Here is a 16415-nt window from a genome sequence, read left to right as displayed (position 1 = left end):
TTTTAATTTAGAGATGAGGTCTCACTCTGTCACCCAGACTGGAGTGCAGTGGCGCAATCATGGCTCACTGCAGCTTTGACCTCATGGGCTCAAGTGATCCTCCCATCTCAGCCCCCCAAGTAGCTGGGACCACAGGCATGTGCCATCATGCCTGGCTAATTTCTGTATTTTTTGTAGAGATGGGGTTTCGCCATGTTGTCCAGGCTGGTCTTGAACTCCTGTGCTCAATCGATCTGCCTGTCTTGGCCTCCCAAAGTGCTGAGATTGCAGGTACGGGCCACCACACCCGGCCTGTAGTCATTTCTCATTGGATATTTGTAAAAAGCACAAATGAACAAATGGTTTAAAAAGACAAGATTTCTCACCTGGGGTTTAGGCTTGATTTTTCGTGCAGAATCACGGAACTTGACTCTTGAATAACTTCGGGAATCAATTTCTTGTTGAGTACTTTCTACCTCTTTCCCTGGCTATATGAGTGGAAAAAAATGATGCATAAGCCATTTAAACCAAGAAACTTAGGCTGTTCTAAAATGAAGGTTAACCCCCCTGCCCCAAAGGCTTATCTTCTGACTGCTGTTGCATCTTATCATTCCTAAGGCATGGAATGCTGGCAAATTTCAAATGCAGTCATGCCCTCCATAGCGACAACCTGCAGAACTGCATGCATGACAGAGGTCGTACAGACTATAAATATGGTATTTTTACTCTACCCTTTTTATATTTACATAAAAAAATACTTACCATTGTGTTACATTGCTATGGTATTCAGAAAAGTAACATGCTCTTCAGGTTTGTAGCCTTGGTGTGTAGTTGGCTATGCCATCTAGGTTTGTGTAGGTACATTCACACAATGGTGTTCACACAATGACCAAAATGCCTAAGAACACATTTCTCAGGACATATCCCCATCATTAAGTGATGCATGACTGTATATTTGAAGGTTGATGTTGCTGAATATTTTCTTACTCAACTGGTCTCTCTCAAGACTAAACAAATATAAAATTGTATACTCAATAAGCTTTAAAATGAAAACTGTTGGCCAGATGCAGTGGCTCATGCTTGAACTCCCAGCACTTTGGGAGGTCGAGGCGGGCAGATCGCCTGAGGTCTGCAGTTTGAGACCAGCCTGGCAAACATAGTGAAACCCCACTTTTACTAAAAATATAAAGATTAGCCAGGCATAGTGGCAGGCGCCTGTAATCCCAGCTACTCGGGGACTGAGGCAGGAAAATCCCTTGAACCTGGGAGGCAGAGGTTGCAGTGAGCTAAGATTGTACCACTGCACTCCAGCCTGGGAGACAGAGCAAGACTCCGTCTCAAAAAAAAAAAAAAAAAAGTGTTATCTGATCCTATAAATTAAGATTATCCACTTCACAGAGGATCATTTCCAAATAGTCTATAAAGAAAACCATTAATCATGTCTGATTGTAAATAAGTCCAACATACATCCTCTAGGGCACATGGCCTGTCTTCACTCAGCCTCTGGTCCTGCTATCCACCCCGGGAAGCTGAGCCGTCTGCCTCTACTTGCTCTATGTGATAGTTATCATATGGATATTCCCTTTTGCCTCTGAAAGCTAATCTGCAAGGTGCTGTTTCCAACTTCTTACCCATCTCTCCTTCTAATCCACCCCTTTTAAAACCCAGATACTCCTCCTTTTTCATGAAGCACAATCTAAATGCCAAGCAATTGTGAGCAATTCTAAGCCATCCCAGTAGTACATATAGGTGTTCATAGCAAGAAGGAACATACTTATTCTACCTATGACAGAAACTTCATCATTATTATATGGACTGAGAATTATTTCATAGCATGGAGTAACTGTCACCCAACAACAGTAATGTAGTGTGCCATCTTCACTGGGGACCTTCAATATATCCTTCCTAAGTTCTACCTGTTCCTCAAGACCACACAAAGCTTCCTTTCTCCATCCTAAAATGAACTCTCTTTTTGGACTCAAATTGTTTGATTCATATCAGGCACTGTCCTGTAGAGCTTGGCAATTGAAACCATCGGCTCTGAAGTCTGACTGTCTGGCTTTGAATTTTAACTCTACCACTTACAACTTAGGCCACTTGAGTAGAGCATCAAATAAGGAAATGTACATAAAATATAACCAGTTAGGTACATTAATGGTAGCTGTTATTATCACATTACTAGCTTTTTCTTACATGTCTTTTGTTTTGGTCTATAGTTTGTATGCACATGATATGACTAAACATTTTAGTTTGGCCCGTGGGAAACCAGAGCCTGTGGCAAGGGTTTTTCTATGCCTGTAGTTGACTCTGAGAAGTGACACCAAAGAACAGGAATTGGGGACTGGGAAGAATAAAGCAGGTAGAAAGGGAGTGCAGGAGAACTTGATTGAGAAGTCTACCACTGTGGGCAAAAGAGTTTAACCCACAAGGATCCTCTGAGGAGTCATGCAGACTGCTTGTCAGAATTGTCCACCAGGGACACAGAAGAGGGGAATATTTGTCTAATGGCTTCTGTCCTCCAGGTGATTGGAGGGTTTCAGAAACAGATGGCCCAAAATAAGGTGCTTTGACATGCTGAACTGAAGAAGAAGCCTCAAGGTCTCTCTGACCTCCCCTACCCTGGATGCCAAATTCCCTGTCTCTCCTAAAGCACAGGATGAAGTTGTTCTCCGAAGTTCCCTTAGCTGCCTGAGTCCAAACCTGCCAAAGAAGAAGACAGTGACCTTTAGTCCCTCCCTTGAGTGTTCATTAACTGTACCCATATCGCAGGAAGAAAGACTGAAGTTCATCAACACACTTGGACAGACTTTAGTCAAAAACCATTGTCTGCTCTGCGGGCCCAACGGACTTTGTCTGAGGCCACTGTTATGTTCTTTGAGCCCATAGAATTCCCCTAAAAATCATTTGCTACTCACTAAAATCACCCACACTTCTCCACCTCTGTTTCCTCTAGAATGAAGGGTACATAACTATCTGTACTCCTTGCACATTAATAAATGTGTATGCCTTTTCTCCTATTACTCTGCCTTTTGTCAGCTGATTTTCAGTGAACTTTCAGAGGGTGACAAGGAAGTTTCCCCTTGGCCTCTACATAGTTGGTCATTGCACCAGAGGGTGTTAAGCTCCTGGTGCTTCCAGTCTTGCGTATGTGTCAGAATACATGAGTGGGCCTCCGCAAGCCTTGGCGAGGCAGGGATAGCCCTGGAATGAAACCTGGAGGTACGGCTAAAGTGAGGTGCTGTTAAATTTCACTTATGTGCAGCTAGATGTCCAGTAATGGCCAAAATAAAAACGAGGGTGTCAGTTGGGTATAATCTATCCTAATATCGAGCGACTATATATAGTTTCCTTTTATGTTGAATTCTATACTTCTCCTTCATTTTCTCATTTTGTAGTGTTAAGGTTAAATAGTTATCTACCAACTAAATTGTACAGAAGTTGAAGTTGTGCTAATCAATACATTCCACAATGTAATGCTAAATGAAGTTATTATTTTTCTTGGTAAATTTCAGTATTTTAAATGTTTTTGAGGATGAGGAGAGAAGCAGATGAGTATTACCCAGTATAAGGATTATTTTTTCTTTTTTTTTTTGAGACAGAGTCTCATTCTGTCACCCAGATTGGAGTGCAGTGGCACAATCTCGGCTCACTACAACCTCCACCTCCCAGGTTCATGAAATTCTCCTGCCTCAGCCTCCCGAGTAGCTGGGATTAAAGGCACCTGACACCATGCCTGGCTAATTTTTTTGGTATTTTTAGTAGAGGCAAGGTTTCACTATGTTGGTCAGATTGGTCTTGAACTCCTGACCTTGTGATCCGCCCACCTCAGTCTCCCAAAGTGCTGGGATTACAGGTGTGAGCTACTGCACCCAGCCTAGGATTTTTAAAAACTGCAGTAGAATAAAGATCAGATTCCTGTGCTTGGTCAGGAAGGCTTTTTAAGATTCTGCCAAGTCAGGTCCTCTTGTAAAATAGGGCTAAGACTTTCTCATGCATTGTCGATGATGCCATTCTATTCCTGTCTGCTCCACCTCCTATAGCACAGGAGAGAGACTGATGTGTTTGAAAACACACAAAACAAACCGAGAAGTCAACCCATGAGAGAGAAACTTGGCTCTGTATAGGCAAGCCTTGGGCTTTAGAGAGCTGTGAAAATGATGATAATAAAACAGAAGACCAGGCAGAAAGCTTAACATTAGTAATCTAGAAAATAATTAGGTTAAATTCCATGTGGCAAAATATGTGGAAATTATTATTTTTGTTTCTTTCCATTGGGTTGGTATAGAAAATATGCTCAGATAATATAATTTCATTGATGTGATTTATTGCAGTATTGATGGTTTTATTACAGTATTTACGGACTTGATTAAAAAGTATAAATGTAATTTTTGTCAAAATCTTAAAAAGTTTTAAAGTCAATTATGTTAATACATTTAAGGCCATTAATTATACTTAAAAACATTGAACATGCTGAATTAAATTTTAAAGAACTATAATACATTTGTATAATCATAAAGTAATAATTACATTCAATATCAATCCAGCAATAAAATACTGAGTGCCTATCATATGTGCACATATCCATCTAGGAATTCTTTCTCACCCTTAAATTTTTTTGTATCCTACAAGAAGGCTTTGGCCCTTTCTAACTTGAGCTAGACCAATTCAAGTCTCACTGCTTTTGTTAGAGCATAATTACAAAATATATTAGCTCTAGCCCTGATCTCTCTTCTAAACCATAATCTAAACCAATTTCTTAAAAGACACCCTAATCTGATTGTCTTGTAGACCCCTGAAATTTTTGTATATGCTTGATACTGGTCCTGTTACTAATGAAGACACATGATTTGCAAATAACTTCTCCATTTCATGTGTTCTTCTTACCTTGTTCAACGGTTTCCTTTGAAGCACAAGTTTTTAATTTTGATGAAGTTCAATGTAGCTATTTATCCTTTTGCTACTTGTGCGTTGGGCGTCAGATCAAAGAAAGCCATGGACTAATTTTTATATAACCTGATTTTGAGGCTGGGACGAGGTGCCATTTTGTTGGGCTGCTAACAGCACCCACCACAGAGCTGAATCCCCCTATATCCCCACTGGCTGTAAACCCCACTGAGCTCCTCAAGGGTGAGCTCTCACTGCCATCACTGTATGTTCTGAGCCTATTGGACACCTGGCAGGAAGGAGTTTCTCATAAATGCTGGCTGGGTGACAGGTAGATTAGGTTCAAGGATCAGATCTTGGCTAGTCTGAGACAGGGAACTAGGGCCACATGTAGAAAAATTTTGGTCATATCTAGTGGAGGCTAAGTTTTCAAGGTTCTGTGTTACTTCTACTTTGATGTTTATGTGTTCTTAGAGATTTGCATTTGTTCACGTATCACAAGTCTGCTGAGTATAAAGTGAAAGGAAATACAAAAGATATTAAGCAACGGTTTGCATTGGTAAATTTGGATTACTGACCAAAGTATTCCTAACTTGTTACCCCTTTTCTCTCTGAGTATACAGCATCTAACAGTCACTAATACTTTTAAATAGAGAGGGCTGACCATGTGCCCGGAACTACATGAAACACTATAACATGTATTCACTCCTTTAGTCCTCAAAACAATACCAAGAACTAGGTTCTAGAATTACCCCTATTTTATAGAGGCAGGAAGTGGGGTCTGTAGAGTAGCTAAACTAAAAAATCGCATCACTAGTGAGTGAGGTTGGCAGCCTTTAGCCCTGGGCAGCTGAAGTTCAGCATCTGTGCTCTTTGTGTACTCCATTTTTTGACGAATAGGATATTGAACCATTTTTTAGATATTCCTTCTAGATTTGAGGTATATACATGAAGAAATGTGATTGTGAGATGTTCTATTATGAATATGTGACTTGGTCTAAAGACAAAGCAGTTGATATTTGCCTCAATACCATAAGAATGGTACTTAGGGAATATGGAATATTATGAACACACAAGCCAAGTCTGATCACAAGGAGAAATAAACACCCTAGTAGCCAAGGGAGTATATTTTTACTTCTACAACTTCTAGCTTTATTTGAGATATCAGTATTTGTGGCCCATGGACGGTGACAGCTACATGAATTATGATATCTATTTTTTGAAATGATGTTGTAAAATGATTTTCAGTCAGAAGGTATAGAAAAAGCCAGATATAAAAGACCAGAACCTCCTATCACTTAGCCAACATGACCAGACGCTTAGCCTCACATGCCCATGAAAATAACCAAAGTACTTGTGTCAAGCTGATGGGATTATAGATATTTTTCTTTATTTTCCAAGATTTGTAAATTATGGCTTTTGTAGTAAGAAAATAAATGGGAATTAAAGGAAAGAAATGCTTTTTCAGTAGAATGGATCATGAAGGCGCATAACAAATAGTCATAAAGCCATTTCATTGGACTGATTAGGGTTCCTAATGAAGACCACAAAACATAAGCAAGGCTGCAACGTTCCTTATAATTATGCAACTTGTGACTTCTTTGGGGTGAATATAGGTAACATTTTATAACACCTCATCATAGAAAAAGAAAAGGCATCATTTAAAAAATCAGAAATATCCCTAGAGCCTGGGCTTCTTTGTCTTAATGGTTAAAAACAACCCAAACCAATAAAAACAACAAAAAACCAATTGGGTTGGAGTTGCAAACACCTCCTGAGCCATTTGCTATTTTTCTTTCTGTTCCTTTTTTTGCTGTCATAGCACTTACCCCTCTGTTTTTCTTTTCCTGGCTCCCTCTCCTCCTCAAGGGCTTTAACTCTAAGGTTTTCTCCAAAGGCACTCTCAAAACTTCAACACTCACCACAGTAGAAACACTTCCTAAATCTGTTTCTCCAGGTCTAGGCCCTTCCTCTGTGTCTCTGGAGGAACACATGTTGAGATTCCTCACCAGCACCTCAAATGCAAACGAAATTCACTCTAGTGCATTCAGACTGCCTCCCCTTCCTGTTGTCAATAGCTTTCCATGGCTTGTAGAAAACTACTGAGGCTCCTAAATGTGACATTTGAGGACCCTTAGCATCATCTGACTCTATTTTTCTACTGCATTTTTATCTCTCTCCCTGCTTTCCGGGAAGATCCATGGATCCAGCAATGCTGACCCAATGAGAGAGACTGGAAATGATATAGAGCTGGGATCAAATCCGGATTCTTCTACATGCATGCTCTGTGACCCGGGGTGGTTTCACATCTACTGTGACCCTCGGTTTCCTCGTCTGTTAAATGTGAATGAAAATAACAGTACTTGCCCTGTAGGGATAATGAAATATGCTAACATGGGACAAAGGTAGCAAAATGCCTGGCACAGAGTAGTACCTTATAAATAGTAGCTATTGTAATTATTAATATTTTTGAAATAGGGTCTCATTGTTGCTCAGGCAGGACTGCAGTGGTGTAATCATAGCTCACTGCAGGCTTGACCTCCTGGGCCTAAGTGATCCTCCCACCTCAGCTTCCCGAGTAGCTGGGACTACAGGCATAAGCCACCATGCCCAGCTAAATTTTTTATTTTTATTTTTAGTAGGAGTGGGGACTTGCTCTGTTGCCCAGGCTGGTGTTGAACTCTTGGACTCAAGTGATCCTCCCACCTCAGTCCCCCACAGTGTATTATAATTATTAATAAGCATTTAATACCTCCTCTGTGCATAGCTCTGCTCTAAAAACTTTTGCTGGAAACTTTATATTCTTCTTTACTGGTTTTGATCACAAAGTAGAGAGAGTATTTCTCACCTCTGTGCCAAATTCGGTCTCCAGTTCTTTCTTACTGGGACTTCGTAAGCGCCTGGGCCGAGGAGTGGGGATTTCCTGCAGCAATGCACTTTCTGCTTTGGACTAAAAAGTCAAACAGAAATTTACTGCTACATGATGTCAGGAATGCTGAGAAATAATCAGTGAAAAATACATTCTATCCTTTAAGGGGTAAGAACAAGGAAAATGGTTTCGAAAAGTGACATTAAATTCTGAAGCATAATTTTCATCTGTGCCAATGCAAAATAAGACATTAACATTTAAAACTTGAAAGACAAATTGAATGGCATTCAAATCCATGCAGTTTGGAGCATAAAAAGTAAGCTAGACAAGGCCTGGAAGATTGCAGTCAGCACTGAACAGAATATTCATGTGGTTTCTCTCACCCTCGCAGCCTGCAATTTCTCCCTCATGCGTCCCCTCATGGAAAATTCTGCAAAGCCTGTTCTGGAAGTTGAAGGAATTGGAGGTAAGCCTAAAAAACAAAAACAAAAACAAAAACAAAACAAAACAAAAAAAAAATAAGGAAAGAAAAAGGAAAATTACTTTAAAACAATTCCCTCCCCACAAAAGGGAAGGTTAAATTTAAAAAGAAATAAGAGAACATAATTTTATTTGGCACATTTAGAACTTCACATAAGCAAACATGAGACCATGCTGACAACCATCCTTTTGACATAGTAAGTACATGTCTTGGCTTTTCTGAAACTGAGAGCCAAAACCTCAGTCCTGGCTGGCACTGTCATCTTGACTTAACCAAGAATGAAATGAATGACATTTGACTGTTCAAGGCACATGAATACTTACCAGTTCAATTGCCACTGGGAAAAGGCTCTCACATTTGTTGATTTGAGAAACAGGCTTGTCAGGTGAATGGTTGGCTAATGAGTTTGGAGTTTCCGGGTTTAACTTTCAATTGCACTGGTATCTTTGATAAGAGAAACCTTTTCTAGAGGCCCAGACCTAGCCCTGGGCTATCATAGAGACAATATACATTTTGTATATATTATTGAATTTACCCATAAATACAATGAACTATCAGGCAGCTATTGTGTGCCAGGTTCTGTGATACCTGCATCAAATGCATTTCTCAACAGTTTTTCTGCTGTCTTTGTGAGGAGTACCCCAGGGATTATGATCACCAAGTATCACAAAGATGAAGGCTCTGCAGCCCTGTGTGATAAATGGCTCTACAATCACACACCTAGGATGTGGAATTCTTGGCATTTGGTCCCAGTCCCACATTCCCCAATTCTCTAAACCATTACAAAAGAGGCAGAAGTAAAATGGAGTCTTTGAGGAACAGAATGTTAGCATGGGTGGAGCAGAGTGTCTCTACTGGGATGAAGAAGGACTCAAGATTACAAAAGGATTTTGGGGTCAAGTTAGGGAAAGCCTCTGATGTCACATTAAGGTGCCTCGGGTATATTCCCCAAGCAGTGTGGATGTCGTGAAGAATGTGCAGGGAGGAGGACATGAATGCAAGCAGCCTGTTCAGAAGCTGCACCACAGGATGGTTGGGGTGGAGTGGGTGAGGTGCCAGGGACCCCAGCCAGGATGCCCTGGTATGAGATAGGAAGGAAAGGGGGTCAATGTGAGTCAGTAAGACAGGCCACATACAATAGGGCCTAGTGGCGACTGGTAGGTATGGAAAAATGACCAGTAGCAGCGGCAGCAGTAGTATCTTCTGGGAACTTTTTAGATACACAGATTTTCAGGCATACTCCAAAACCTGGAGGTACAGCCCAGACAACCAGGGAGTTTAAACACACACTCAACCTGGAGGACCCCAGTATAGAGAAATAAGGAAAGAGTGAGGGAATCTGAGGTTTCAACACAAGGAGTTTGATGCTGCTGAGAAAGAAAAATGAGAGGGGGAAGTCAGACTGGGAGGTGTCGGAGTGAATTTGTCTGGGGCCAGATGAGTCTGCGGTGCTTGTCCAGGACACCAAGCTCTGGGACAGGGGCCAGACTGAACAGTAAAGGCTTGGGAAGGCTTTCAACCATGGTGAGTGCTGAAGCTTTAAGAAAGGGGTTTCCTGAGGAGAGAAGGATCCTCACACTTGTAGACAATGACACTATCTTGGGAGGAAGGAAGCAGATGAAAGTAAGAGAGCTAGGAGGAAAAGTGGCAGAGAGAAGGCAAAGATAACAGGTCTGCAGCTTCCTCCTGAGCCTGCTTTATGCAAGAAAAGACAATAATCACCGGCCTCAACGCCCATTTCTGCAGCACAGCCACTCTGTTTCTTGGGTTGTGCCTTCTTCCATACGTGTGATAGAAAGCTATAAAATACTACTTATATCATGCCCCCAACTATCACTTAATGCCTGTATGGAGGCATGAAATATTTAGGGTAATGATTAGAGTCTGGCATGCATGTGTTGAGGTTCAAAGTTCTTTAAGAGAATCTCCATTAGCTTAATAAAATTTTTTGGCATTCTTTTAAAACTCACTTAAAATCAAGTCATTTTTCATTTTAAAGATAATATAACTATGGTAGATTATGTGATTATGTTCCTGTGACATATGCACAGAGTCATGAGACTTCCTTCATCTGTCATAGTTTGAATTTATATATGGTTTTGTACTGCACAAAGAAGTTTTGGTCAATGGCAGACCCCATATACAACGGTGGTCCCATAGGATTATAATGGAGCATATGTAGAGATCTGATCTATGGCACCTGATATTGGCTTTGCAGATCAAGTAGGAGGAATAATTGATATTCAGTAATGATGCTGGGACATTTGGTTTTCCATATTGAAAAAATACAGATATATATATATATACACACACACACCATCTAGGTTTGTGTAAGTATGCTTTATCATAGTCCCATAATGATACAATCACTCAGCTATGCATTTCTCAGAATGTATCCCTGTCATTAAATGACACATGATTGCATTTGTTAGGCTATTTGATTAGTACCCATTTCCTCTCCAGGTTCTAATGTCCCCAGCCACGCAGGGAGGGCACACTGTAAGTATCAGTAAGCGTGTGTGGGATGCCTGGGTGGGTAAACGGGGGCTTCTAGACTGAAACCCTGCTTCTTGCCAATGCTTTCCTCTGGCTGACCATTTACTGTGCCACTGTCCCTGTCACCAACCCCCTCCATCACCCGTGAGAAGCCTTTTTCAAAACTAATAAGTTTTTATGAACATGAAAAATAATCTTGTTTACACCCCCTTAAAAAATTCAGGTTTTTTTTTAGTTTACATAAAACAGTTATTACTTGTACATGGTTTACTAGAATAATTTTATGAATTATTCTTTAAAAGAGAGACAACATATTTTATTAAACACTATCTCTTCTGAATAAAGAAACTGAAGTAGTCTTATTATTAGTTTAAAAAACATTGACAATTTTTGAAACCATAAAAAGTAGCTCTTGCCTGATTCCTTTTTGAAATTATGAAATTTATCACTTTTAATAGACGTTATTTTTTAGAGCAGTTTAGGTCCTCAAAAAAGTTGAGGGGAAGTTGCAGAGACTTCCCATATATCCCAGCCCCAACATGCTTAGTTTCCCTGATGTTCGTACCCCCCCACCAGAGTGGCACATTCATTACAATTGATGAACCTGCAGTGACTCATCAATCACCGAAAATCCATAGTTTGCCTGGGGATTTAGTTCTGGTGCTGTATATTCTATAGATTTGGATAAAGCTATAATGATACATATCCAGCATGATCAAATGATACGGAGTAGTCTCACTGCCCTTCAAATCTTCTGTGCTCCACCCGTTCGGCCCTCCCTCCCCTCTACTTTCTGGCAACCACTGATCTTTTTACTGATTTTGTTTTTAAAGTCTGTGCTAGTAAAAGACATGTAGAGGATTTAAAGATTTCCAAATCAGGTCTGTACAACTAGCTGATGGCATGTCATCTCCCCAACTAGACTGTGACCAGCTGAGAGCAAGAAACGTATTGGGAGACTTTTGAACTCGGTTTTTGTAGTATTAGATCAGTGAAGGAAAAACATAGGAAGGAACCATGATGATGTGAGGGATATTATACTTAAAAAGGTATTTCAAACAAGATGAATGTAATCTTCATTTGTTTGAAACCAGTAATGATGAAGACTTTTTTAAAAAGATAATATTACTAACATGACATCCACGGAAGCCAAAGGTACCAGTTCACTCCCTTTGACATCATAGCTAATGGGGTTAAGTACTTTCATTTTTGTCTTGGTAGAATATGGCAAACAGGGTTTCTTTAAACAGCTGGAAATACTAAGACAACCCTCATTAAACATTTTTCTTCTAATTTATTGTCAGTTTCTCCACTCCATTACTAATCAGCTACATGATCTCAAACTGGATCTCCCTTTCAAGCCCTGCAGGTGAGAACTGATCTGCCAGGCTCGAGGAAGGCCTTGATTTCACATTTACAAAAAGAGGCATATTCAGAAAATGGCCCTTTGACCCAGCTAGGAAAACCTGACATGAATAAAGTTTCTGTAGCATCAAATGCAAAGTGTGATGAAAATATTTTTTTTAATTAAGATGTGATTTGAGGGCATACAAGAACTTATGGATAATGACAGAATTTTAGGACATTCCATTAAAAATATATATATAATGTCAATGTAGTATGAAATGTGGATTTCTTTGGCAAAGTGATGTTTTTCATCAGACACAGCAAGAGACTAGATGTTCAGCAATGTTGCTCTTGCTGCCTAGCAAACCCATTAATCCCAAGGCTACGTGAGCCTTATGTTTGAAATGGCTTTCAGATCTTCTCTGCACTCTCGCTCCTCTTTTCTATCACTCATACTCATTGTTCCCCAGTTCTTTCTCTTTTCAGGCTTAGTAAAGTAGTGGACACTCTCCATTTTTCTCCTAAGCACTTCGGTTATACCTGATCCCTCAGAAAACACAACCATGTTTTCCTAACAAACAGGCATTTCATTTTAGATAATTTTCTGTTCCTCTCATGTTATGTCCACAAATTGATGTGATCCAGAATCCTGATGCCTCACCTACGTTTTTCCTTAAAAGCAGTTTTATTGACATATAAGACATATGCCACAAAGATCCTGCTTTTAAAATGTGCAGAGCACATGAATAGGCATTCTCTGAGAAAGACGTACAATTGGCTAACAAGCACACGAAAAGATCTTTAACATCATTAGTCATTAGGAAAATGGAAACCAAAACCACAATTAGGTACCACTTCACCCCTATAGGATGAGTATAATAAACAAGAGAGATAATAACAAGTGTTGACAAGGATGTGGATAAATTAAAATTTCTGTGCTGGTAGGAATATAAATTGCTGTAGCTACTCTGGAAAACATTTTGGTAATTCCTCTAAATCTTTGGCAAATATTTAAAAGTATGATAAAAATTTATGTCAACTTAAAAATATGCAAGGAAAACCTAGTATTTCCATAATTATTGCAGGGGTAGTGGAAAAAAGAGTTACAGGGACACAGGCCTAAACTACCTTTTACTTCTGCTTCTCCATTCCAAATGCTCAAACCTCACCACAAAATTATCTTTCCCTAATGCAAAATTCCAGGATAGACTATAAAATATAGAGATAAGGGGGTAGGAAGAGCATGGGGCAAAAGCCAGCTTGACTTCAGTAGCAAAAATGGGAGAATAACAGGGCTGAGAGGAAAAATGTATTTCTGGGCTCTCTAGCCTGTTCCATTGGTCTGTATGCCTGTTTTTGTACCTATACCATGCTGTTTTAGTTACTGTATCCTTGCAGTATAGTTTGAAGTCAGGCAGTCTGATGCCTCCAGTTTTCTTCGTTTTGCTTAGGATCATATTGGCTATTTGGGCTCGCTTTTCCTTCCGAATGAATTTTATAACAGTTTTTTTTCTAATTCTGTATAAAATATCATCAGTAGTTTGATAGGAATAGCACTGAATGTTAAATTGCTTTGAGCAGTATGTCCAGTTTAACAATATTGATTCTTCTTATCCATGAGAATGGGATGTTTTTTCATTTGTTTGTGTTATCTCTGATTTCTTTCAGCAGTGCTTTGTAATTTCTCCTAGTAGAGATCTTTCACCTTCCTGGTTAGCTGTATTTCTAGGCGCTTTATTCTTTGTGTGGCTATTGTGAATGGAATTGTATTCTTGATTTGGCTCTGAGCTTGGACATTATTGGTGTACAGAAATGCTACTAATTTTTGTACATTGATTTTGTATTCTGAAACTTTGCTGAAGTTGTTTATCAGATCTAGGAGCCTTTGGGCAGAGACTATGGGGTTTTCTTTTCTTTTTTTTTTTTTTGTTTGAGATGGAGTCTCGATCCGTTACCCAGGCTGGAGTACAGTGGTGTGATCTCAGCTCACTGCAAGCTCTGCCTCCTGGGTTCACATCATTCTCCTGCCTCAACCTCCCGAGTAGCTGGGACTACAGGTGCCCGCCACCATGCCCAGCTAAGTTTTTGTATTTTTAGTAGAGATGAGGTTTCACCGCGTTAGCCAGGATGGTCTCAATCTCCTGACCTCGTGATCTGCCCGCCTCGGCCTCCCAAAGTGCTGGGATTACAGGTGTGAGCCACCACACCCAGCCGACTATGGGGTTTAGAATATAGAATAGATATAGGTATAGAATAGTGTCGCTTGCGAATAGAGATAGTTTGACTTCCTCTCTTTCTAGAAATAAAGCCACACATCTGCAACCATCTGATCTTTAACAAAGCTTACAATAACAGCAATGGGGGAAAGGACTCCCTATTCAATAAAAGGTGCTGGGATAACTGGCTAGCCATATGCAGAAGACTCTTTCCTTTCACCATATACAAAAATCAACTCAAGATGGATTAAAGACTTAAATGTAAAACCTAAAACTTTAGAAACCCTAAAAGAAAACCTAGGAAATATCATTCTGGACACTGGCCCTGGCAAAGACTTCATGATGAAGTCTCCGAAAGCAATTGCACCAAAAACAAAAATAGACCAGTGGGACCTAATTAAACTAGAGAGCTTCTGCACAGCAAAAGAAACTATCAACAGAGCAAACAGATAACCTACAGAATGGGAGAAAATATTTGCTAACTATGCAGCTGACAAAGGTCTAATATTCAGAACCTGTAAGAAACTTAAACAATTCAATAAGCAAAACACAGACAACCCCATTGAAAAATGGGCAAAGAATGTGAACAGATAATTTTCAAAAGAAGATGTACTTGTGGCCAACAAACATTTGAAAAATGCTCAATATCACTAATCATTAGGGAAATCCAAATAAAAATCACAATGAGATTCCATCTTACACCAGTGAAAATGGCCATTACTATATTAAAATGTCAAAAAATAACGATGCTGGCAAAGTTGAGAATAAAAGGGAACCTTTATACACTGTGGGTGGGAATGTAAATTAGTTCCGCCACTGTGGAAAGCAGTCTGGCGATTTCCCAAAGAACTTAAAATAGAACTATCATTTGGCCCAGTAATCCCATTACACACAAAGGAATATAAATCATTCTACCATAAAGACACATGTATTCACATGCTCATCACAGCACTATTCACAATAGTAAATACATGGAATCAACCTAGGTGCCCATCAGTGGTGTACTGGATAAAGAAAATGTAGTACATATACATCATGAATACTACAGAGCCATAAAAAAGAATGAATTCATGTCCTTTGCAGCAACATGGATGGAGCTGGAGACTATTATCATAAGCGAATTAATGAAGGAACAGAAAACCAAATACCGCATGTTCTCACTTGTAAGTGGGAGCTAAATATTGAGCTACATATGGACAAAAAGAAGGGAACATAGAGGCTGGGCGTGGTGGCTCATGCCTGTAATCCTAGCACTTTGAGAGGCTGAGGCAGGAGGATTGTCTGAGCTCAGGAGTTCAAGACCAGCTTGGGCAACATGGTGAAACTCCATCTCTAGTAAAATACCAAAAATTAGCTGAGTGTGGTGGCATGTGCCAGTAATCCCAGCTACATGGGGGGCTGAGGCAGGAGAATCACTTGAAGCCAGGAGGCGGAGGCTGCAGTGAACTGAGATCATGCTACTGCACTCCAGCCTGGGCAACAGAACGAGACTCTGTCTTCCAAAAAAAAGAAAAAGAAACAATAGACATTGGGCCTATTTGAGGGTGGAGGGTGGGAGGCAGGTGAGGGTTGAAAAACTACCTATTGGATATTATGCTGATTACCTGGGGGACAAAATGATCTGTATACCAACCCCGCAATATGCAGTTTACCTATGTAACAAACCTGACATGTATCCCTTGAACCTAAAATAAAAGTTGGAAAGAAAATTAAAAAATAGATAATCTGTGAAGTCACCATTCTTTGTTTTTAAATTTATATATGCTTCACCCTGTTACATATTGTAACTGTATGTTGTCAATCAAAGCATGTAGTTGAATCACACTAATTAAAAACTTTCAAATTTTGAGGGTTAAAAAATGTAATTAGTGGACAAACTGATACAAGACCCTAGGATAGCCTTTAAGCCACAATTAATGCTCTGGGTACACAGGACACGACTTTACTGTCAGGCAGGTTTTTACCCAGGGCAAGAAATGGGCCCAAAAACCTATTGGTGGCTGTAACTAGAGTTTAAGAAAATAGGTCATTGATTTCTTCTCTTGATTTTCTAACTTTTATGAAATAGACCAGTATCACTTGTGAAAGTGTCACTACATAAAAAGAAAGTCAAAATGGGCTGAGAACAAATTGGCTGTCCCTA

At 39.8% G+C, this 16415-nt stretch overlaps 1 protein-coding gene and 1 long non-coding RNA gene across 10 annotated transcripts in view; one reads left to right on the top strand and one right to left on the bottom strand.

Annotated features, from left to right (window-relative positions):
- The window catches only part of LOC135970883 (uncharacterized), a 67518-nt gene extending 59264 nt beyond the window's left edge, over nt 1–8254 (top strand). Inside the window, exon 2 of the long non-coding RNA XR_010586756.2 lies at nt 8124–8254. This is a non-coding gene — a long non-coding RNA (uncharacterized lncRNA). The remainder of the gene's footprint in view (nt 1–8123) is intronic.
- The window catches only part of CC2D2A (coiled-coil and C2 domain containing 2A), a 134101-nt gene that overhangs the window by 88472 nt on the left and 29214 nt on the right, over nt 1–16415 (bottom strand). For all 9 annotated transcript variants that reach the window (XR_012434690.1, XR_012434691.1, XM_045392157.2 and 6 more), the window contains 3 exons: nt 8116–8204; nt 7712–7813; nt 366–467 (listed from right to left, as the gene is read on the bottom strand). Coding sequence is in view for 7 of the 9 variants with exons in the window: in XM_045392157.2 (XP_045248092.2) it covers nt 366–467; nt 7712–7813; nt 8116–8204 (293 nt within the window). In the remaining 2 variants the exon portion in view is untranslated. The remainder of the gene's footprint in view (nt 1–365; nt 468–7711; nt 7814–8115; nt 8205–16415) is intronic.

This window comes from Macaca fascicularis, chromosome 5, assembly GCF_037993035.2.
Source record: "Macaca fascicularis isolate 582-1 chromosome 5, T2T-MFA8v1.1".
NCBI lineage: Eukaryota > Metazoa > Chordata > Mammalia > Primates > Cercopithecidae > Macaca > Macaca fascicularis.
This window is presented reverse-complemented; position numbering and strand designations above follow the sequence as displayed.